Here is a 25,254-nt window from a genome sequence, read left to right as displayed (position 1 = left end):
ACAATCGCCTCGAGTGGAAAGTATAATCCTGATTATTTGTCACTCAAAATCAAAGTCAAGGCCACTTCCTTCCATCCACTTCTTGTAATTTTGGTCAAAATACTCATTTTGTGCCACAGTGAAATGATCCTTCCATCCTCCGATCACGCCTTCAAATATAAATTAACGGACAACATTTTCAGAATGCAATATAACACGATTCTATGTGCTGAGGTGCTGTACAGGGTGGGATAGGGTAGATTGGAATGGGATAGGAGGGGACGGGAAGACAAGTGACGATAGGGAGGACAAGGCAAGGGACTGGAAAACAAAGCAATGTTACACAAACTATAGGCAGATTAAAGTTACAAATTTGGCCATTACAGCTATGTTATATTAAGATGATTAATATACATGTGATTTGTTTTCTGGTTCTCGACGTACAAGGTGATCATTATAGACAAGGAAGAAACACATCCATAGTATAATAATTGCTAGAATCGGTCGTCATTTAACAAATTAATATGTGTATGCTCGTATGTCAACAAAGCATAAAGAGTCCCACAATCATGGTTGGGATATGGTCTGAAGACGGACGGATGATGGACACAATGTATCATAGCCCCTCTGGGAGTAGATTGTAAGATAGGCCGTGTGGTCCAGCCCTCATCGGCCTCCTCTCTCACGAGGGCACCCTTCACGGCGCACCTTACAGACTACTCTGGAAGTTGCCTTTTTTGTTATAAGGTTAAAGCCACTCCATGAAATTTCCTATACTATGGGTTCAGGAGTGGCATTTCATAGTTTGTTTCATCTCCTATAATACGTGCGATTTCAGAGAAACACCAAGTTAAAATTGTGACTTTGTGGGATATCTACATATGCTGCGGCGCAACATTGTCTCATGGGAGTCAGCAGACGTGCAATGGTTGAACAATGAATATTCATGATGTTTCACCGAAGGTAATAAGACCTTAGGATTTATCATGAAATAACTCTCTAGGACCCATAGTTTATGAAAAGTGACTTTTTCGTGGAGTAACACTATCCTTTACCTAAAATATTGGTTCTATAAAATACATACCTTTCCTAATAAATGGCTTCTTCCCATCCTCTATGTTCAACTGAAGCGCTTTATTTTCTATATCGCCCTCTGGAAAATGAGTCTGTCTCATTACCTCAAACGAAGTTAGATGAACTATCTTGTCGATCACTGGGGAAGGCAGATCTTTACCAATAAAGGCTGCTATCTTGTCTACAAAACATGTCAAATCCTACAGAAAGGAAATGCTACAAATTTAAAATGGCCATATGGATGTGGATTGGGTGTTTTTTGGGGATGTTCAATTTATAAAACAATTTTATCATGGCTTCCTACTTGACAAATCAATGTGAGACAACATATGCCAAGTCCTTGTTTGTAACTCAATAAAGATTAACAAATGTGTAAAAACTCTGTTATTGAACGTACAATGAAAAACTTTATACACATTTTAAGCTCTTTGCAATGTACTGAGTTACAATAAATAGTCAACATTATGTCACGTTGATTTTTCAAATAGGAAACCATGGTAAAAGTTTGTATAAATTAAAAATACAAACTAAATATCCAGTCCCCCTCAGCCATATGGCTATTTTAATATATGTTCTAACTGATGTCAAATGTTATAAAACTTATTTCATTTTCAAAATGAGAGTGTCTATGATATTCTATAAATATATATTCTATATCTCACTTGACTAAAATCATAACAGCGCTGATACATTTGACATTAAGATTTTTTAGAAGTAAATAGTTAGTATGTGAAGGGTTTGGGTGTAAACTTTCTCACTAACCAAAATATTCTATCGTGTAAGTAGTATTGGTGTGGTGTTTATGTTCTTTATTTTTTTAAAAGTTTACACATATGCTTTTTCATTAATACACGATATTTTGTAAAAATGTAACTGACAATACCCTTTTCATGTCTTCATATTTTATGAAGAGAACATTATCTTCATTTCTTCTGTGCCACCATGTCAGTACATGTTCATGCCATCGGCCATGCTCAGCTGTTTTGACAAAGGAAATGCATGATAACCGTATAAGTATGTTTTTCATATGATTAAGATTTGGAAACACGACTCAGTCTGTCTGTCTGTCTGTCTGTCTGTCTGTCTGTCTGTCTGTCTGTATGTATGTATGTATGTATGTGTGTGTGTGTGTGTGTGGGGGGGGGTGATGGATAGGTGAATGGATATTGGATGGATGGATGGATGGATGGCTTCATATCTGGGAATGGACACACACATAAAATGCAGACATATTCATGTGTGCGTGCACATATGCCGTTATGTGTGGAGTTTTTTGCATGGTATAGAGAATGTATATGCATAGAGTTAAAGTAATGGTGACGTTTTGCAAATTAAACTACGTACCGACTGGTTTTTCACTCAAAAACATTTCGAATCGGCTTTGAAAAATTTGATGGTCAAAAGAACCAGTAGACGATTCTCTATTATGTCTAAGCCGAAGCATTGCCACCAAAGATACAAGTACGTCCTTTGGGTTCCGTGCAAGGTAAATGATCTAAGATCAGGTAAACAGAAATTATGATTAATACTGAGACCATAAACTGTTCTTATCAAACCACGGCTGTGAGAAGTTTCTTGTGACCTCCTGAAACTGCTTTGGACTTCACTTGATGACGTGAAATTCCGTAGCAATCGCCACCCAGACTTCAAGTCTTTGGGCTTTTTTCCATTCTTTTATTTGAATAACGTTTTAACTCAGTTGTATTCTTATATGTGCAATAGCGGTAACTGGGAAAAATAAAAACAAACCTTGACCAAAGTTTCCTTCATAAAATTTGAAATCAATAACAAATTAAAACATTTGAAGATTATGAAAAATAAATCTCCCAAGGAACTGATGCCTGTCTACTATACTCAAACACTTTCTTCGATGCCGCCATTATTTTGTCGATAGCTCAAGATGTCGATGAATATATAATTAGACATCGAAGAGAGAGAAGACCACAGATGTTTAGGTCTCATTAATATTTACAAAAATACCTTTGGTTTCTTCTCAAATAGTTGTCTTGGCAACCAATCAATTGGCATGTGAGTTACGAAGTACCTAGGTGACTTCATCGTCTCTATATCAGCACACATGTCAGGATGACCGAACCTTTTAAACGCAAAAACCGAAGGGTGGTCGTCTTCCTCAGCCACAATAAACTCTAAATGTCCTCCTCTTGTTTCCTCTGGGACCAACTCGCCATCATTAAGAATCAGTCGAATGATATGTTTTAGCCAGTGTGTACCTTCAAAACAAAGGGTATAGATTGTAAGTTGGGAGGGGATAAGAAGGGGTGGTATACGTATTGAGTGAAAAATATTTTGATAGTCTTTTATCTCCTCCCGTTATCAGTTCAAGAGTTTTCACACTACCCCAGGCGCTGTTTATGATCACGTCACAAAGTGAACTTTGTACTGTATATACCATGATTAACACTAGTAGAAAAAATAGTACAGTTTACGACACTTTCCGTACTATAGTTCAGATTGAGTTCAATTCTGTACTTTTATGCTGATGAGGTGGACGTTTCTGTACTTTCCCATTAGCGCCTGTCTAATCGGATTATACTCGATCTGAAAAATAGTTCAGATTGCGAGTCGGAAGTGATTTGAATACATTTGCATTTAGTTCAGAATATATTCATGAGTTCACCCCCATAACCGGGCAGTAAACAAATGAATATTCAAATCTATCTCGCCTGCATGTGATTCAAGGCGTGTACACTAATTGTTTGACCCACAGAAAACTAACAGTAACACTATTTAGTTAGTTAGTTGTCTGTGTTTGACCACATGAAGGCGGAGGGGGAGGGTGCAAAAGAAAAGGGTTACACACATGTACAATGTATGATATGATGAGAGCTACATTTAATGTACATGTACATACGAACTGACATGTATACGTACATGTACAACTACGCTAGCATGTAAACGTTAGCAAAAACTCTTACTACTACCTCAGACCACTAAAATACTAGAGTGGTCTGAGCTACTACTACTTGCAAAAAGTATTTACAAGCATTTCCATGTAGGTCAATGAAATATCACCTATGTGGGTTATACTTCAATAGTCGGTCAAACAGCGTAAAGGTCTACATTCTACAATGACAGACATGATTGTTCAACTCGGTGCGATCTAAGATGAATTCACGGTGTATATTTGGTTACGTCGCCTTTGAATTGATGATGACGACTCGTCCGACCTAGACTGTTCTGGTCCAGTTTCAAGTGAAAGTCAGAATTATCACGGTGCCATTGATTATACTAACTGTGATGAAACTCGCCCACTCTAGTCTCTATGACTTCATTAGCCCCAAAATGCAAGAACTTAATAATGGTATTGTAAATCGAAGTTCATGCATGCTCTGACTGTCGCCTGTTTTTTGTTTTCTTACATTTTATACAATTTTGAATTGTTAGCTTTGTATTTCCTGCATTAATGTTGAAAACTGGTCTTTTTACTGTGCGTCTTCAATGCGCAGGTAAAATAGTGTGTTAATCTAGCATCGTGAGTACGCGCTCGCTTATGGTTTCGCATACCTTGGACTGCCTGTCATTCAGTATTGTTTTAGCCTATTTATTTCTAAAGAAAAATGGTCTGTAAAGGGACTGCTTTAGTTGTCACAGTGCCTTTGTGGATTTATAAATCGATTTATGACAAGTGAGTCTACCTATTTTTTTTCCGACCCACTCAGTCAAGGAGTGCGATACACCAATCACCGTGTATTTAGCTTTGTATACAGTGTATGGATAATAGCAAGTTTCGGGACTGAAAAATCATAAATTGTTTGTTAGACTTATTTTTTATTCAATGTAATCTGGGTTGATTGGGAATTTTCAGATATCAGGATTTAAACCTCGGATTTCAACTCAGAAAGGCTATATTTTTTGCCTCAGTCTGAATTATATTAGTAGAACTCTCACCAACGTTCCCAATGTGAAGTGATCTGAAAGTTGGTGAGAGGTCCTCACGTTGGATTGCAGCACTGCATGTTCTTGCCGAGAAGATAAAGAGGTGTAGTAATTATGGTTTAAAACTGACTTTTACAAACGCCAGTCGTGTAGGGTCTATGATTTTTTATGTTGTGGATGAATGCGGCACTTTGATCTGAACCTCAGACCACTATAATAGGAACAGACTAGAATCGCTTTTTGTTTTAGGTGTAAATGGGGCTCTAAACCCATCTTCTCTGTCGTGCATGGTTACCCTTCAAACCTGCTTCAAGCCGAACGTTGTGCAAAACGATACTTCGTGTCTTTACGGTTTTTTTTTGCAATTGTGTTTTAGTGGCCTGAGTCTGAACAAGTGTTCATACAGTACAGCAAAGTCCCACCAACAAAATCCATAGCAATAGATGCAGGAAAACCTCAGTATGGGCGACGGTGAAATCATGGTGTTAATTCTAAAACTTTTGAAAGCAAGAACATATGTTTGTGCAACTTTTGTATTAAAAGCATACCATTCCAATTCAAGGACAACGATTTTGTTCAGAAATGGTGGTAGGACTATAATCCTTCCTACCTCCTTCCTTCCTACCTCCATAGTTCAAAACCGCTGATCGTAACTGCATGGTACAGCGCATCTACATTTATTTCTGAGTTCCGGAGGGCATTATTTGATAAGTACCCCATTCGTCCCTGTATTAGTTCTTGTATAGTCATAACATTACAAAGATATGTGATTGTTGTGATCATTTCATTTGCTCATTATGTATTCAAGTGTAGTCAAATTTTCTTAGGTGTATGAGCAACTTTACTTCACCAATAAATTCTACTTTCTCACGAGTATTGTAAAATAACATGGCTATAATATGATACTACACAGCACGTTTTAGACGTATTTGCATATCAATGTCATCTTCAAATTTTCTTGAAGAATTCTTCATCCAGATACTCTAACATACCTGCACACCAAATGTCAGCCCATTCAATCGATTAGTTTTGCGGCTGTCATTCATTTTTACTTTGAATTCTTTTATTTACAAAACAAATGACAGTTTTTGACCCCAAAAATGACCAAAAACAGAAAATTGAAAATATCTTGCTGTCATAAACAAATATGAATAGACTTCTCGATAAAATTCCATTTACTCATTGGGAACATCGAACGTACAATGTCAAAAAGTCGCACTGGCGCAAAGTATCATGGGAAAACTTTCTTTGGCACACCTCACTTAGGAAATATAGCCGCAACAAAAAAGTTAATACTGGGATCATGTCTTTTTAAATTTAGCCTTTACCTTATAGAATAGAAGTATCAAAAGTGTATGCACTAACAAGTATCTGTGGTTTGTGCAAACATGCCAAATCGCTGATGATTGTTAAACAACAAAACTTTGCATACCATTGTCATTAATAATTCTACGTTTTACTTCTGAATCAGTTCTAAACACTTACGATTGAAATGATCGTCAACGATACGCTGATTTGTAGTTGAGGGTAATTAAAAATATTTTACAATGACGATTTCGACCATTAGCCGATGGAGGTGACCCCAACCAAACCTGTCACAAGATGTAAACTTGCACACTTTTTGTGTGTCAATATGTCTGTTCTGGTCAGTCTGTTTTGGGAATTTATGGTACACTCACTGTCGCAGTTTTCAGCCAGGGTCACGTTATTCGACGATTACTATTTGGATAAACACTGCAAAAAAGTAACACCCGTCATTGTTGCTTAGACATTTTCCTAGGGTCTTTTTCAACATGATTTATAGTAAGAAGTAACTTTGTTGATGGTGTAGTCACTGAATTTATAACCCTACATCGATGACTTAGTAATTGAACACGCAAATGAATTATCATGAACACTGATCTACAACCGATCCGACCCTGGGATTCGATCACAATTCATGGCGTCGCTTGCCAGTCTATGTCTATGTCTTGGTCACGCAAACGTGAACACTCTGATATCTGAAACACTTCTTTGCTCCAGATACGCACCTTTTTTTCATGGAAAATGTCATATAGTTTGAAGTAAGCTGGGAGAAAATATTAATGAGATATTTGTAGATTTAAATAAGAGTGAAATGATAGTCAAGTGATTTTGAACCATCTCCGTGTATTTTGCTTTAGCGAAAACACTGACAACTACTAGTATGTGATCGCCCGGTCGTCAAATTGCAAAGAACAATGAAGAACAGCTGAACACCTTCCTGTGGTCATCTGTTCCTTTCCGTACCGACTCTCAATTGTTTTGCTGCGTTTACTTGTATATCTTTAATAACAATAGTTTTTTAACTAACACCAATGTTCTTCCACTTTCTTTGCTTTCAAAATCAGTCACTTACTGTTGTAGCCAGTCAAAGACAGCCATCCTCAACTGGAAACACACCATGACAACAAAGATATACCAGAAAGTCATGACGTTTTGAATCATATCATTCGGCCCCCAACCCTGTTTTTGACAATTAAAAAATGCTCTACTACCCATCACAGCCAGTATCAATCAGACTTTTTCCATATATTATATTCCACCCTAACTTAACCCATATGACCGCCCCATTTATAACTCGTATGTCCGGACATGAACATGATTGGCTTTTCGCTGACCAAGGGGTATGAGACCATATGTGGAAGTGGGGGATAAGCTTATCAAATATGACCGTAGTTCCATGTAAATTAAAACTTATAGTTATGCTTATAGTCGTTACGTTTTCAGTTTATTGTGGTACCCGCTTGATGCTTTCTCTGAAGATGCCGACGGGATCAGTCTAAAATTCAGTTCTGGTGTATAAACTACAATGTATCACACATATCATGACTCTCACTATCCAATCCATCGGCTATACACTGGAGAACACAAGGACTATACTGACTGTTTTCTATCCAGCACGAAATAAATTGAGAATACGTGGAACTTATATGTACATGAACAGTAGCTCCGACAACTCTGACAAGTCTCTATATACCCCACCAGGCCTCTTTGCTGGAGTTCGCGGAGCGTGTGTTGTCAGTACTAATCTCGTCTAGTTCCTATCACCGTGTTCCTAAACAGTATCGTTACCATTTACACCTCCACTCACTAAACTTGGTTTAGTCATAGAAAATAGAGAGGACCCTCTCTATTGTCTATGGTTTAGTTAGATACCAATTGGCATCTGGACTAGAGCTAATCACGAGTCCATCACAACGTGCATGCATCATTTTCTGATGTCCGCATTTGATTTGGACATTGAAGTAAATGATTTTACATTTCTGAGTCTCATTCGGTATTTTTCCACTGTTCTATATGTGGTAGCTACTACTTTTGGCACAATAAAAAAAAAGATGTTACGAAGACGAAAAAAAATATAATCGAGATGCACGATAAACATTTTTGGAAAAAAAGTCACATAAATGACTGCAGTATCCATATTTTTAATTGGCATGATTGAAGACTTTAAAAAATGAATGATGATAAAAGTGAGATTTTGCCTCAGTGATGGTTTTTCTATACAAGCGATAACATCACGATACCGGGTACTTCACAAACATTATCTCACTGACTTCAAAACCATAGTGACTAAATCGTTTCGTACAATTAGACGGCATGATGTTTTTTACGTCTCGCACAAGCATATACAATGGTACACTTTACCAAATTGTAATAGACCATGTAAATATTACATTGACCGATGCAGATCTTGCTCGCGCAGGTTGGGTAGATTTATATGCTACGTTATGCCTTAGGCCTAAAAAATAACTGTTTGGTTTCTGTTACCCGACCCACCTAGTTTTTCACTGCCGACCCTTAACTTTTTTTTTACGTGTTCTTGAAAAACTAACAAAATCGCAACAATTGTGAAGTCTCACGAGACATAGTGGATGCAGAAACTGACATCAACTTAAAAAGACAATATAAAACTGTTCCTCCAATCTGTAATGGTTGTACATCTAATGGAAAGAAGCCAATAACACAGAGATCATTTGGAAAAAATGGAAAACCAGAATTAGACACTCGCACATGAATAAAAATAAATCTACCTACCCCACCTATTTATTTATTTTGCCTAATCGGAACAACACAATTTTTTTAATAGGCCTATTTCCTAACTCAAGCTTAAATTATTGGACCCTTGTGAACCAAAAATGTGCGAAAATACAACGCCAAAATAGTAACGCTTTGCACGGTTTTCACACTGAGCAATACGATTAGATCATAGACAGTGAAGTTCTCCAGTGTCTCTGGTTAGACCGACAACAATGAAACCGTTAGCGGGATCTCAGAGTCATACTCATTCACATACAATTTTTTATGGCTGTTCACGTTGGTTAGCAACATCTCTGTCTTTGAGTTTGAATGAAATCGCTGCCATTCCCTACAGGAAACTGTTCTATGGAATTACATGCCAGGAGCGCTTTCAATATCATAGAATGTTTTGTTGATCTTTTTTTTTCTTTTTTTCTTTTTTTTTTCTTCTTTTTTTTTTGGGGGGGGGGGGGTCGACAACTTTTACCAAGACAACCATTATATTAATCATTATAGTAACTACCTAGCATGGCTAATAGCCATACTGAGGTAGAACTGTAGATTGCTAAAATGTTATGGGTTGCTGGTTGTACACAACCTCAGCATATGCCACTTGACTTTCAGGCATTAATAGGTGGCAGAAATAGTCCGCACCAGGGCCGCTCTGTAGTCCGCATAAAAGGGTGACTAAGCCCAGACAATATTGTCCAGACCAGATTTGGAGGTGTGAACGCATTTAAAGCTGACTCGGTTCTAAATCTTGGTGCATATTCATGAGGTCGACACCTAGAAAATGAACCATGTGTACATTTCTTTTGTCTTTTGTTAGTTAATTTATGCGGGTAAACTGTGTCTTCACTAACATTTTCCACTAAAAGTTTCAAAATTGTCTTGTTTTTTGAAGGACTACTATAATAATATTTCACCGCCCTTGCTTTATTGTCATATCAGGAAAGTCAAGAACTTGACAAAAGCTATTCAAAACAAAGTAATCAAAGTTGTAAAACCAAAATGGTGCCGTGGAGAGTTGTGTCTGGTCATGTTCTGATCATGGAAGTATAACCCACGGTCTGATCTAGTAGCAGTATATCAACGACGAATCTACATTACAAACAAACAAACAAACAAACAAACAACACACACACACACACGGTGATATTAAAAAGCACGCAACACAAAGGTTGGTTCACATCCCTCGCATCAGTACCGGTACCCATTCTACTGAGTTATAAATATAAATCACATTCTCAGCTACAACATTGAACTTGTATGATACAAAAATCTTCAAAATGTGCGGGCCATATTTTCACTACCGGCATTGGCAGTCACCATCACTGCCTTTAAAAAAAATTAATACAGATAAATGGAAGCAAAAACAATCCTCTTGACGGTAGTTTAGTAGTCAGTTATGAATTATGTAACGTTAAATAACGCTATTCAAATATTTCCCTCTATGCCTCCCATATACCGATAGTAAATCTTCAAACATCCATACAGACATGCGGACTTTGCTCCCTACTAGATACATCCATGTTTTACGTTACTTTCGTATTGCAAATTTAGCTGATGATGTCATGTCAAAGCCACGTGGTCTAAAAACCTGAATCTCCGTACATACATTTCGATATGAAATTATTTATCCGTGATGTTTAGAATTTTGGTCGGTCAATATAGTTTCAATGACCAAGTGTGACCCCCACTGATGTCTAAAGTACTAATATCAGTACCTGACCGGCCATGGCCATGGCCTTGTTTTTGTTTTTGATTTTCTTCAATATTCAAATCTACGTAATGTCTGGTTTGTTAGGCCATAAATTCCAAGCATATTTACCATGATATCACAAATATAGACCAGTTACAGAAAGTAATAAGTGTCAGCAAAATACTGTAATATCGACACTGTTTCACGGATTTTAGGGACGCTGGTGCTTGGATTATTTTACGGTTGACATTACCTAGCCAGTAATATAAGGAGTAGTACATGGGTATTTTATCCCTGGACTCTCTGTCTGTTTATATCGAAATGGAATAAGCTGAAACAGTTCTTCTTTGAGCAGGAAATATGTTGTGATTATGGATATTATATATATACATGTATATAATTGCCAACACATCGGCAACGAGAGTAATGACATTGACTATACGTAATATGTAAAGATGTAGTGTAAAATTGGAATACGGTCGTCAGGAACTAGATTAGGGTAGGGGGAGGCTCAGGAGAAAAATTGTTGTCACGGGAAAAAAACGAATTGGGACGTGCGTGAAAATTCGGATTGTCTGAAAGGGGCCCGGAGTCACGTACAAATATTTTGCTCATGAGTTGAACCAAATTTAACTCCAGGAGCAGACGTTTAACAAGCGTATTTTTAAAAGGGTGACTGGCAGAGAATGTGTGTCTCTTGAAGGGTAGACAATATACTCGCGATAGACTATGGGTTTCAGGCCACTGTGTCAGACGTGGTCTTGGAGGAGTCAGTACAATTCCTCCAAGAGTGGTAAGAGGCCAAGCCTGAAATAGACGGGTTTGCAAGTAGAAGTTTACATGCCTTGTCTGTGGTTTACATTGTGCACGCAAAACATCCCACAAAACCGGCCATAACTAAAGCGGCATATCAGTAAATATGAAAAACGTGATCTTGGTAATTTGGATACCAGTTCTGAAAATATTCTCCGGGAAAATAGGTTAAAATGAACATCAAGATAGCTGCCTATTTCCCATTGTTTATAAATCGTCAAGAGGTTAAGCTATCCACTCAGATGAACCACTCTTTGTCACTTTATAATCTGGCATTATACATGGGATAATTTCCAAAATGTACATGTTTTATCGTTTCATTTTGGACTTTATAGAAGTTGATGACTAAAATTACCTTACCCTCGATGAAAGTTATGAATGCGACTAGGTTTTACCATAGACAGGGTGGAGGGTCTATGGTTTTACCTACTAGAATTAGTTGCGACAAGATTGTAAATGCACATGGGCGAGTTTTGCCAGATTGCTTTATTTCAAGTGATTTGAAAATTGTGAATGGCGGACTTGGCCGTGGTCCATCGAATTGTCGAGTACTACCGTGGTGGCACTAGTCGTTCCTCACTGGAACGGCAAGTGCCACCTTATGGCGATATTTATTGTCTTTGAACCTTTCTCAACAAATAAATCACACATAACTCCCCAAACGCTTCCATTCTAGAAATCCGGTGCCGACCCTAAACCTTTTTAATAAAGAAGAAAAATCAGTAAAATCGAGAAAATTGTGAGTGAAGTCTTGCCAGAAATGGTCATCAACTTAAAAAAGACAATAAAAAAACGCGGTTCTTCCAATCTGGAATGCAGAGCAGATGTCTTTGAAATAGAATTATTTAGTTTGGTTTAAAATTTAGTTGAAGTGGGCACAAAACTTGATTTGGTTCTGACTGTTCTGAATTTAGGGACACGAAATCGTCTCCCTGATGGCAGGAGTTCAAAGTGTTGGGACATAATGTGGCCTTTGTCATTTACCATTTTCCCAGCTTTGTTTTGTACACGAGATGTAAACATTTCATTCAAATTAGTCTACTTTTCACTCAATACTTTATTACTAAACACATTTACAATTTTGTTCAAGACACTCTTGTAGCTAGTCCCTAGACTACCAAACCAGCACAAAAAAGAAAATGTTAAACCGACTCAAAACTCCGATAGAATGTCTGTAATACCTTGGCATTTACAAAATTTTAGGCCCCTCAATTGTTGTAGACAGTAAACTCTAGATTGACATTTCTTGTTAATGAAATCTGTGTTGGCCTTAACATTTGATTTATTATCCAAGACTGTTCCTATATATATATATATATATATATATATATATATATATATATATATATATATATATATATATATATATATATATATATATATATATATATATATATATATATATATATATATTTAGTCACCTGTTCAACTTTAACATTGTCAATAAAAAGGTCGGGCACTACTTTAGGGTTCTTCCTAAAGTCGACCTTTCGTCCAAGTAGTTTTCTTTACACCAAGTAACAAACCTATCAACTTCATCGAAATAAGTACGGTCAGAATTTGACAGGTCAACTAATGCAGAGTTATCAGAATATTTGATAAGTGGATTTGTATCGGTACCTGATGAGCAGTCATTTGTGTAAAGTGTAAATAGTTTGTGTGAGAGTATCGTGCTCTGTGAGGCACCCCTAAATGTTGAATGGAAGGCTGAACTTAATTTTTGGTAGCGAACAAACTGGGAAAGGTTGACAAGAAAATCCATTATCCAGAGGATGAGTTTGGGGTTAACGTTTAAATAACTAAGTTTATGAGCCATCATGTTTGGTTGACTTCTGTTAACGACTGATGAAAAATCAATAACCAATAGTCTTACAAATGAACTTGGTTTTTCAAGATGTGTATACGCATCGTGAAGTAATGTGAGAGTTGCATTATCAGTACCTCTATTACTTTAATATGTAAATTGGTATGGGTCAAGGTGTGAATGTTTTTGTGGGTTTTGACAAAGTAAAATACGCTCGAAGCATTTCATCACAATGGAAGTCAGTGCTACAGGACGATGCCTTGGAAGTTTTTAGGGACCGGACAGATGGTAGATGTTTTCCAAATGGTTGATATCGTATGATCATTGTACGACCAATTGAACAATCTACTGGAAACACTAGCTAACTGCGATGCATAGACATTCAGTAACCTACCACATATGTTATCAGGACCCATAGCTTTCCTTATATTTAGTTTCTTAAAAATAGACAACTCGTTTATCACTGATTTCAAATTAACTCTTCTTTTCTTCTTATTTACTCTCAAGATCTAACCCGATGTTATCTATTTCCTTTCCAAAATCGTGAATATCAAAGCGACAGTACATTACAACTTCGCCTCGCCACCACCCTGTGTTGCTTGGCAAGGTGGTAAATAAAACAAGTTTGCCTTTGGGATTATATTAACTGGGATTGTCGACACTGAATAATCCGGTCAATCATGGCACTGCGCTCATTGTATGTCACGGCGTACAAGTATAAACGACGTTCATACTTCCATGACCATAGTTTCTGCGACCTGTCATTTGTTTGACCATAGACACTCCACCTTTGTGGAGGGTCCATGGTTTGATGGGATGCGTTAATTCTGGCAAATTTGTTTGGCAAATCGATCTGACGCAATATAGCTTGTGACCGTGGCATGCATAGCTTGGGTCAAAATCTATAACACCATTAAAGTATAAATAATGTTTAAACTTCCACGATAACACATACCTTTGAGAAATTATACTGACAGTATAATTACTCCAAGCACAGACTATTCTCGTGTCAAACTCCGACACGAACTTGTTTTTCCTTGAAGAGTATATCTCGTGAGACCTATGGAAATTATCAAAATCTATATTGTAGTTGAAAAGAGCAAGAATGAAAAGAGGGGAAATTTAAGGGACATCATTTCTATATACACGTGTATTGTGCAAAGAACCCGATATCTTTGACCGCGTTGCCGTCAACCGAGCAATGGTAATATATATATATATATATATATATATATATATATATATATATATATATATATATATATATATATATATATATATATATATATATATATATATATATATATAAGAGGTAAGTCATAAACTGAAGGAAAAGTGCTCAATACTGAGAAGTAGAGCTGTATTTACACAAAGTACACAAGTTATGGTACGGAGGCCGTTACGATCTTCAGACGACTAAATAACGGAAATTCAAGTGATAGAATTCGATGCGCGTTGTTGAGTGACATGGTGGAATGATAGAATGTATTTGTTTTCGTGGACGATTTAGTGGACGATCTAGTGGAATTAATCTCTAAAAAAAAAACATGAATCATGGTCTGAGTACTTCACAAATGTATTCAATGCTCAAGTCCAAAGTGATGAAAGTTTCTCGATTTCCATGATCTTATCAGATCCACCTTGATAGACATAAATTCAGGCATTAATGGTGAGATTAATATCCGACTGTAGTCTTTTGGACAAGGTAATTACTTTGATAGTCTAGTTCCTATACTGTATCATTACCATTTATACCTCCACTCAAAGTATAGTCAGAGTCGTTACTCTAGAAGTCTTGAAATGCATGAGATGCAATTTAAAATTCATTTACAGCCACCCACACAGTCATTAACATCATGTCTTTGTTAATAAATCACAAAACTCTAACCAATAACACAGTCCCTCATAAAGTTAGTGTTTATTGGGACAGTAATGTTCAAATGTGGTATATTTGTCAGCCCATGATGCTACTTATATACTGTTTACATCACCAAAACATTTAGGTTTCACTGATTGGGTGAACAACTTTTTGTGCTATTTGAGGGGCTTTTGGCTAGACGTGGTTTAGTTAGAAACCATATTGGCATCCAGACTATTACTTTGAAGGAGATCATTGAAGAACAATAAAAATAAAACTCAAGGTGTGGATATGGGATCAGTGTGGCATTCTACATAGACATTCTCCAACAATTCTTGTAGACATGTTATGTAACCATTTTTTCTTCACGAAAGGCATGTTCCCACAGGAATCAATGGGGTAGGGGTTTCTAACATTGTCTTTTGAAAGTAAATTACATGTATGTCAAAACTAAAATTATTGTATTTACTAAGAGATGAAATTCTTAAGAAAATTGAAAAGTGGTTATTGGTGGTCATAAACTCGACGTTGTTCGCTTTTTATGAATATCTAGGCGTGATTATGTCAAGCAGTGGTCTATGGTATTTAGCGCTTGCAGCTCAAGCGAGTAAAGCAATGATTGCGGTCATGAGTCAACTTGCAAAACTTGGGGACCTCCTAGTCAAAACTAAATTTAAAAGTTTTTGACTGTAAACTATTACCGATATTAAATTATACAGTGGAGATTTTGGGTTTTAATAGGTCTACTGAAACTGAACGTGTTCAAAGTAAATTTCAGTGTTATATTTTGAGTCGTATATAAACATATATGTAGTCTTTGAGTATGGGAGCTACAAAAATGCTTGACAAGTGTTCATTACGGGAAGTAGGCTGAAATGTTTTGAGATTGCTGAACGAGAGCTGCAAAACTTTAACCTCAGACCACTTCTCCTCAGCCCTGGTTCAAGTTCTTAGGTCATAGTGGTGTAAACTACATCTCAGACCACAATGTAGTGACCTGAGACTACATGTACATGTAGGCCCTACCTACTGGTATATTATGTAACTGCACTTGACGCCAGTGTGATTTCTAACTAAACTGTGTTATTGAAAGAACCGATGTGACGTCATCTGTTTTCTTTGTACCTGACACAATCCTAGCTGCTGTATTTTGGGCATGTTCAAGAGGGACAATGTTTTTAGCTGGCAGCCCATACAGAAGGGCCATTCAGTAGTCAGGTATCGATGATATAAGTGCATGACCAAGGTTCTGACAAACTCCGTTTGTAAGATACTGGCGTATGCGACCATAGACAGTGGAGGGGCCCCCTCCACTGTCAATGATGCGACCTATTGTTCGGGGGTGAAAAAGAACTGATCTACATGTCAACGAGATGTGCTTCTTGAGGTTATAACGGTCATCAATTGTTACACAAATGGTACATGCTGAATCCACTAACTGCACAGAAGACGATCCCATGTTGATGTGGTTCATGAGACGAGGAAGCCTGTTGAACTGAGACGTGATAAGGAGGACCTCGGTTTTGCCATCATTAAACTAGCTTATTTTGGGTCGTTTAATATCATGTGCAACAGTTTCCATAGACAGTGGAGGGGCCCCCTCCACTGTCAATGATGCGACCTATTGTTCGGGGGTGAAAAAGAACTGATCTACATGTCAACGAGATGTGCTTCTTGAGGTTATAACGGTCATCAATTGTTACACAAATGGCACATGCTGAATCCACTAACTGCACAGAAGACGATCCCATGTTGATGTGGTTCATGAGACGAGGAAGCCTGTTGAACTGAGACGTGATAAGGAGGACCTCGGTTTTGCCATCATTAAACTAGCTTATTTTGGGTCGTTTAATATCATGTGCAACAGTTTCCATCTTAGTTACTGTAGTTGACGTATGTGATTGGGGAAATATATTGGTAAATCTGGTTGTCGTCTGTATGTTGTTGCATATTGAGATTTTGATGTCGGATTAGCTTTCCAAGTGGTGATGTGTATAGACAGCATACGCGTGTAAGAGTGGACCAAGCACAGGGTTTTGTGACACTCCACACTGCAAATGTTTGGTTTCTGATATGCCTTGTACAGAAATGGACTGTTGTATATCTTTGAGGTATAAAGACTCTAGTCGAATGCCTGTAATACCGAGCTCGGAATAAACTTGAAATTATGCTGGAGTCAGAATTTACGGGGGGGCATGAACAAAATTGAGGTTCAAAGGGAGGGGGGCATGACAATTGTGATGGTCTGAAAGGGCCCCCGAATATTCTGCTCATGATTTGAACCAAAATTAAACCTCAGGAGCAGTTGTTTACCAAGTAAATTTACATTTGTATAAGTGTATGCCTCTCTCTCTCTCTCTCTCTCTCTCTCTCTCTCTCTCTCTCTCTCTCTCTCTCTCTCTCTCTCTCTCTCTCTCTCGTCGCCGTATGTCTCCTTCTCTCTTGCTCTATCTCTCTGTGTGGAGACTTTGTTGAACATTCAAACCACAGGAGCAATCGTTTACCTTGTACTTTGCAAAATTGTTCACTTCATTTACCTACCACACATTTAATTATTAGGCAGCCAATGGCCAAACGAATGTGTGTGTCTGCCAAAATATCTATGTATTAGTTAAAGCGTAGGTAATACAGTTGTAAAATAATTTAATGAGAGTACAATTTGGGTATTGAAGACAATTTTCAAGTACTTTATGGCTTCCAATAATGTGTATGGTTTGAAATATTATGCCGCTAAATGGCCTCCTACATGTCCTTATTTTTCAAACAATTGCCTACTGTGGGAGGGGGACACACCCTCCCCACTAGTTATCGAAGGGGGGTGCCGTTTCTGTCAAGACATAGGATTCAAAAAGAAAACTCTGCTGGTTAAGTTTTTCCAAGTACAGGTTACAGCCCAATGAGCCCACATCCATTTGTAAAGAAATCTCTATGTCTGATATGTATGGACACTGAAGTTGATTTCCACTGTTAGCTTACAGTGTGTCATATAGTGTACCATACTGTACTTCTCTGACGTGTATGGGGAGGGGGTAATGTATAATTGCATATTAAAATATGTGCAGCCGGGGGGGTATGGACGTCGCCATCTTTCAAGCGCTAAATTACCTGTTAATCGAGATTTGTTTCAAAACATTAGCATGGTTGATAATATATGTGAAAGGGGTAAACTAAGAATGGTTTCTGGGATCGCCTAAGTCAACACGACATATATTGTGGATGGTCTGAGATATTCGATTACGATTCACATCGTCCGATTTCCAATCGGCCCAATATCCATATTAACATTCTTTATCGTTTCAAAATCACAAAAATGCATATGTCGTGGTGGGGTGAGTACCGACTCTAGTTTGGTCTCCGCTCTCTCTCTCTCTCTCTCTCTCTCTCTCTCTCTCTCTCTCTCTCTCTCTCTCTCTCTCTCTCTCTCTCTCTCTCTCTCTCTCTCTCTCTCTCTCTCTCTCTCTCTCTCTCTCTCTCTCTCTCTCTCTCTCTCTCTCCCGTCTCCCCCTCTCTCTCGTCTCCGTATCGAAACTTATTCAGTCATAAAATCATCAGGTTTCTGACAATTTCCAATACCTGTTACAAGAAAGACTGCAGTACAAGAATATTTGGTTAGCTACATGTATTACATCTGATGCCTTATACGTGACACGCACGATAATTGTCCAGTTTGCATCAGAGGGTGTGCCTCGCCTTCTGTACATGTGCCGTACGTCTGGCTTGTCTGTCAGTGTCACATTTTGCTTCCCCTCTTCAGTTTTCTCAGATGTTTTAAGAATTTAAACATAGTCAGTGTCTGATCGACAAAAATTCTTTCCACTGAAGTTTAGAAAACATTTAGTGCAACTCTACGTAAACGTCATGTTGATGCATCATACATCATCATGAGACGTCACATTGACCTCACACTTCGCTTCGCGCTTCCTTCAACGTCCGGTCGTTATGAAACTAGTTCGAAGGCTTTCGCTAGCGATAGCGTGGCCAGTCTTGTTTTACTGCGTAATCGTCTAATGTTTTCCAAATAATTATGAATTAATTTATCTTTTTGTTTACACTTTGGGTATTTTACTTGCTATTAGAACTCCCGGGCAACTCATATTTAATTTTCCAACCTTAGAATCTGTTCAATGATCGTCAGGTTTGAGTACTTTCCTAAGCCGGTCCCACAACTGTTATACTTATAAGTTATAGCTGGGCGTTGTGACCGGTAACCGGCTATTATCTACATCACTGCCTACTAGGTACGTCAAAAACACACCGTTCGCACATGTGAGCCTGATTTTAGGCAAAATATCGGGCTATTAGAGTGCATACAGGCCCTTTTGTTCGCTTGTATTGTTTGCATTTGGTATTTGGCATTTCGCACGTTGTTTATTTGCACCATTCACAGTGTCTTATCATGCTTTGTGTAACTTGTAAGCCTAATCGACAACTGGGCCAACGGTTTTTACTAGACAAATTTGAAACAAATTTTGCGTCAGTTTGATGGTAAACCTGCTATATTGACTACCAAACTTAGTTAACCCCAGTTATTTTTACTCATGTTGCATCACCATATATTTAGAAAGAGTATATATGAAATATGAGAGCCATGTGAAACTTCTTCAGTGCAAAATGGGATGAAGATATGAGGGCAAAGTCAGTGCTCCTTATAGTCTCGCTGCCAGACTCGAGACTATCGTCCCTAATCTGTTTACCGAGCGGCACAGCCGCGAGAAGAGCGGGACCAGTCCCCCTCTATTCTCGCGGCTGCGCCGCTCGGTAAACAGATTAGGGACGATAGTCTCGAGTCTGGCAGCGAGACTATGCTCCTTACAGCAGTTTGTTTTTCCCGCATATGCATACATTACCCATAATCCTTTTAAGTATTCTGCAGATATCTGTGCAATGTGCACTCATGACTCATGAAAATCTGGAATGCACTGATCGAAGCCAATTGTACAGTTATACTATAAAAACAGGAGTTATGAGTATAATTGAAATAAAACAAGAGAATAAGAGATGAGGGCCCTCAGAATCGTCACGTAGAGTGATATAACAGTTACATGGATGCCGGGCATGTACCCATAGGTACGGGCCCGGGGGGGGGGGGTTCTGCATGCCGAACGTCATTAAGTATTTCCTTTACTTTGGTGCTCATGATCGTAATTTGGATGATGCCCAAGATATTTGAGGCGTGAATACCTGTTGTTCTTCTAAAGGCTTGTTTATTACTGTGAAGATCACACCCTAACACTTAATTGTTCTATAAACGACACATGGACAAGAATACTATTCCCATAGAGGTTAGTCTAGTTAATTCCTGATGGACCGTATTTCGTATTACGTTGTACATAACACGGTCAGTCAGAAACTATAGACGACATGGACGACATGGATGCCATATAATATTCCCAATAGTCACTCAATTTTACTTAGCTAGAAATAATGTCCACAGACTCAAATCTGTCAGCACGTCTCTACTGTGAGTTTGTTGACGCTATTGGCCGGTCAGGTTTGTTAAGAAGCTCCATACACTAGCAATATTTGTGGCCCAATTTTAAACTATTATTGGAAACGATTGTCATGTCATCTAAATCTGTATTACTATGCATCAAACGCGTAGAAATGTGAAACACGTTTAGTGGTGGCGGTATGTAGTGCATAATGAAAAGGCGTACTACGAACATTTATTTCAAAATGAGCCCTGTGATATTACAATCTACGTACGTCCTAACCATGTAGTTCATATCATAAGCCTGCTTATATACATACATATGTATCGAATACACTAGCTACACGTATAGCGTTTATGTACGTATTGATTGCAAGCACGGTAGATTTGAATATTCATTTGTTTACTGCCCGGTTATGGGGGTGAACTCATGAATATATTCTGAACTAAATGCAAATGTATTCAAATCACTTCCGACTCGCAATCTGAACTATTTTTCAGATCGAGTATAATCCGATTAGACAGGCGCTAATGGGAAAGTACAGAAACGTCCACCTCATCAGCATAAAAGTACAGAATCTGAACTATAGTACGGAAAGTGTCGTAAACTGTACTATTTTTTCTACTAGTGTAAGGGGCGAGATTAATAGTTCAATACAGGTTTAAAAACTGTATTCGTTTACTTTGGGGGTGGGGTGAGTGGGGGTGAGCCATTTTGGTTCTCATCCTACAAAATCGATTTTACTTTTAATGGACGTTTCGTACCCTTAAATACAAATATTTCTTTAAGAAATGTCAAATTGAGAAATGGAAGAAGTTTTGCTATAATAGTAAATGCGTTGCATTAAAATAAAGTAAAGTGTCAGCAAAAGAATAGTTTTACTCACTACCCACATTAGCACTACTAATACTACCTACATACTGATTTGAAATTGATTGTGTGGTATGAAACAATTTTCAGTTTTGGCCAATTTAGTTAGAAGGAGGGGGATGTCTGAGGCCTAAGTATAAGAATGCAAGGTTTTTTTTTAAATCCTACGTTGAACTAGTCATCTTGCCCCTGGGTGGCCTATAAGATCAAAATAAATTATTATTAAAGTTATTCGTTCTCTATTATTTCTATATTACATTATTTAATTACTATAAAACTGTTCTGTGAATTTCAGAGTGTTGTATGTCATGCAAGCTGTGAAAAGTCAGTTGCTAATAGTAATTACTTACCAGACTTTGGAAACGTAATACTATAAATATCATCTTGGCAAACTTGAAAAGTCTTTAACTTCTCTTTTGGATGGTACAAAAAGCGTGAAGCCTCTGTCTTCGCCATTCTATTGAGAGTAATATTTTCTACACAATACTGCCAAAATTGAAAAAGTATAGAAATTCAAAAAGTGGGATATTTTGTAAGCCTCAAACAACGTTTTCTGTTACTAAGTACACACACAACATATAGAGAGTAATAGCGAACATGCACATAAAATGTTACTGTGAACACAAATAAATAATTTTGTGTTTGAATCTTTCTTCTTATCCAGCTGTAATGTATAATTTTTGTTCAAATTGAGATAAAATATACCATTTTTATGCTGTGCACTATCATTGTATAATAAGCAACAAAAATCGTTTTGTGAGACGTACAAATGTCGTATAACCTAATTTGAAACTCTATGCTCTCTTAAGTTTAGTAGTACTGAGGAGCAGCAACACAAGTTACTCAAGTAAAAAATGAATTAGAAATCCACAATGATTCTGTGAATCACATCTAATGGCTAATTAAGAATATATAGTGATTGACAATGTCACTGATATTTTTTTACATGTTTATCAGTTGCATTCTATTCATTTAACAACTGGGATTTAGATATGAAAATAACAATTTGCTATTCCTATATCGCTTACAGTCGACCTTTGCATTATTTACCGGCACGTGCTGTGGCATGGTTACCTATTCACTTAAAAAATAATTTGAAATCGTTCACTCTGGATGAGATAAATATAGCATAAAAACGTTTAGAGAACACTGTCTTTAGAGTGGCCATATGGATGAGGATTGGAGGAATTTTAATTGATAAAACAATTTTATCAGGGCGTCCTACTTGAAAAATCAATGTGAAACAACATATACCAAGGCTGTGTTTCTAACTTAATACATTTTTAAAATGTGTAAAAAAAAAAAAAAAAAGGTTTGTTATTGCACGTACAATAACAAACATTTATCAGTGTTTTGTAATTTATTGAGTTACAAACAAGGACTTGGCATATTGTGTCGCATGTTGATTTTTTTCAAGAAGAAAGCCAGGATAAATACCCAATCCTCATCCATTACGATCATGGAATGTTGATATGACCATCGTCCCATTGATGGTGCTACAGTCTATTTCAAAATACAATATGCAGTTTTTCTGTTTGATACAACCACGCTCAAACCAACAAGGAACTACATATGCCACACTTCAATAGCAATATTGCATTTTGTGCTCTTGCAAATTGGATACTCTGGCAAAAATAAAAAGAGAGCATGCAAGTCTACGTAAATCAAGTGAAAAGTAATTACAATCGTATGCCAATGAAGGATTTATGTGATTTGCTGAACGCGCGTCCATACACATTCGGAAGACTTCGAATCTGATGATGAACGTGTGAAGCTATCATCATATTCACATTGAGCGTAGAGGTCAACTTTTGAAAGTGAATATGAATATGATGGTAGCTTCACACGCGTTGATATTTTGCTCGGCTGATTGCTCTAGTGTGCGCAGGGCATTAGTATGAAACATTGACCGTGTGAATGTCCTTTACGGTGTTCATGTGATGTCTGTATAGTGGCATGTGTAGTTCATTCATCACTTACTAGACAAAATGTAACAAGAAACTGTACTCTATGATTCAATCTCGTTATCTTAAAGTGTAGTCCATGTCCAGTTTCTTATTGATTTCTGCATGGTTGTATCAAACGGAAAATCTGAATGGTATCGTTAAATTCACTTTAATTCTATGTAGAGTGCATGTTGTGCTATTTATGTGTCCTGACAAATTCTGATGGTTAGCATTTTTCACAGTCACAGAGTTTACAATATGGTTGACAGGCATTGAGTAGGCAGTTGGCGATTTATCATGTTTATGGTTATTGTGTCTATGTGGCCCCGTCATGCTGTACGACAATAAACACTGGGCTTTCATCTCACCAAGAGACAGAAACAAACTATTGCTGATATACGCTATTGAATGGATGTTAGTTTCATTATAGCCACATTAGCATGTTGATTCTGTTGAGTTCCATTATCGTTATATGCATATTTTTGGGGCTCCCAGCAGTGTTTACTCTATCCATAGACGTTGGCGAGAGGTAGACGTCTCGCCAACGTGAATGTTCTATATATATATTACAGCCTGATTATAGTCACAGAACGATGGCACCGCTATCATTATCAACCACATATGTAATCTACCACGTTGAACAATACTAATTTAAATATGTACATGTATCTACTTTACCTTGCGCAAGGAATGTCTTCGTTGTGGACGCTCTCGTCGTTTGACCTTCGGCCTATGACGTCACTATGACCTTAGTTTCACATTGTTGCTTTGCAGCACGCATGGCAACAGCAACAATATATACACTAACATCTCCTGCTTTGAATTTGATCATTTGTACTGTTCAAATATGCACTAATTATCTGTAAGACCTTATGAATAAATATTTTGAAATGTTCAATCATTCCGCTGAAATGTGCCTGATTTTATGTAACTTTTTTTTTCTTTTTTTCTTTTTAAGAAACGGAATTGTAAAGTTATTGTGACTAACGAATTCTAAGCATTACTTTTTCTTACATGTATTTGATAATTTAAGAATTGTACTGATTTGTATTGATGACCTGTTAGCTTTACTCATATAGTGTTTTAATTCGTTTGCACATATTTACACAGTCTCCTGCCATATTGCCCTCGCTCATGGCCCCGATGCCTTCACCCTCCAAAAACCCATTACACCCTGGTCCCGTTGCCTAGTGGTCAATTTGTCCCGTTCCATTAAATAGACTGGTGATGGAGTGGTGTGGTGATGGAGTGGTGTGGTGTGTCGGGGCATGGTATCGTACATTATTACACATCATTGATGTCATAGACGTTGTCATTGGCTACAGCGGGAACACGTGACATTCTAAAAAAAGTGATGTTGCCCGGTATGTTTTGATGTTGTCCTGTCGCATGCTGTGATGTTACCCTAATTAGGCGTCAAATCAAACGTCCGCGCGTACACTCCAGAGCATACACTCTATGCATAACAAGTGGTCGTTCACCCAAGTACAACCACATGTTTAGCCATGGCAAGTAAATAGCATGCAGAATAATCGGCCACTCCTACAAACGAACAATAACATAGTGCTATAGCCCTCAGTGTAAGCTTATTAGTCTTTCAAAACGTTTTCAACTGTAAATTTGATTGCATCCACATTTCTGAAATGGTAATATATTCAACATTATGGTAACACGGCTCATATTTGACAACATAAACTTTGACAGTTTTTATTCGGTGTAAAAAAAATACCACGTGATAACAAGGACAATATCACGATTCACTGCCTACCCTCGGGCTGGTGGTCATGACTGTAATATAACTAAGGTATCCTTTATGCATTGCATTCCTTGCATCCATTTAT

The 25,254-nt window shown here is 37.6% G+C and overlaps 1 protein-coding gene across 1 annotated transcript; it reads right to left on the bottom strand.

Moving 5' to 3' along the window:
• On the bottom strand, window positions 1-24,138 carry LOC144445821 (sulfotransferase 1C4-like). Its single transcript, XM_078135461.1, has 7 exons — window positions 24,092-24,138; window positions 21,818-21,953; window positions 3,034-3,284; window positions 2,398-2,548; window positions 1,937-2,031; window positions 1,064-1,253; window positions 1-149 (listed from the first exon to the last, which is right to left on the bottom strand). The coding sequence occupies exons 2-7, from the start codon at window positions 21,921-21,923 to the stop codon at window positions 40-42; spliced, it is 903 nt and encodes a 300-aa protein (XP_077991587.1). The 5' UTR covers window positions 21,924-21,953; window positions 24,092-24,138; the 3' UTR covers window positions 1-39.
• Window positions 24,139-25,254: the final 1,116 nt, after the last annotated feature.

This window comes from Glandiceps talaboti, chromosome 14, assembly GCF_964340395.1.
Source record: "Glandiceps talaboti chromosome 14, keGlaTala1.1, whole genome shotgun sequence".
In the NCBI taxonomy this organism is placed as follows: Eukaryota; Metazoa; Hemichordata; class Enteropneusta; family Spengelidae; genus Glandiceps; species Glandiceps talaboti.
This window is presented reverse-complemented; position numbering and strand designations above follow the sequence as displayed.

Bases quoted from the DNA above. Each gene is read 5' to 3' on its own strand.
- LOC144445821 (XM_078135461.1), bottom strand. From the start codon at position 21,923: ATGGCGAAGACAGAGGCTTCACGCTTTTTGTACCATCCAAAAGAGAAG. The intron at 2,549-3,033 runs GTATTTTTGTAA...ACCTGATCTTAG, and splicing joins TATTTGAGAAGAAACCAAAG to ATCATTTACCTTGCACGGAA. The intron at 2,032-2,397 runs GTACGTAGTTTA...TTGTCAAAACAG, and splicing joins TTTGAGTGAAAAACCAGTCG to CTGAGCATGGCCGATGGCAT.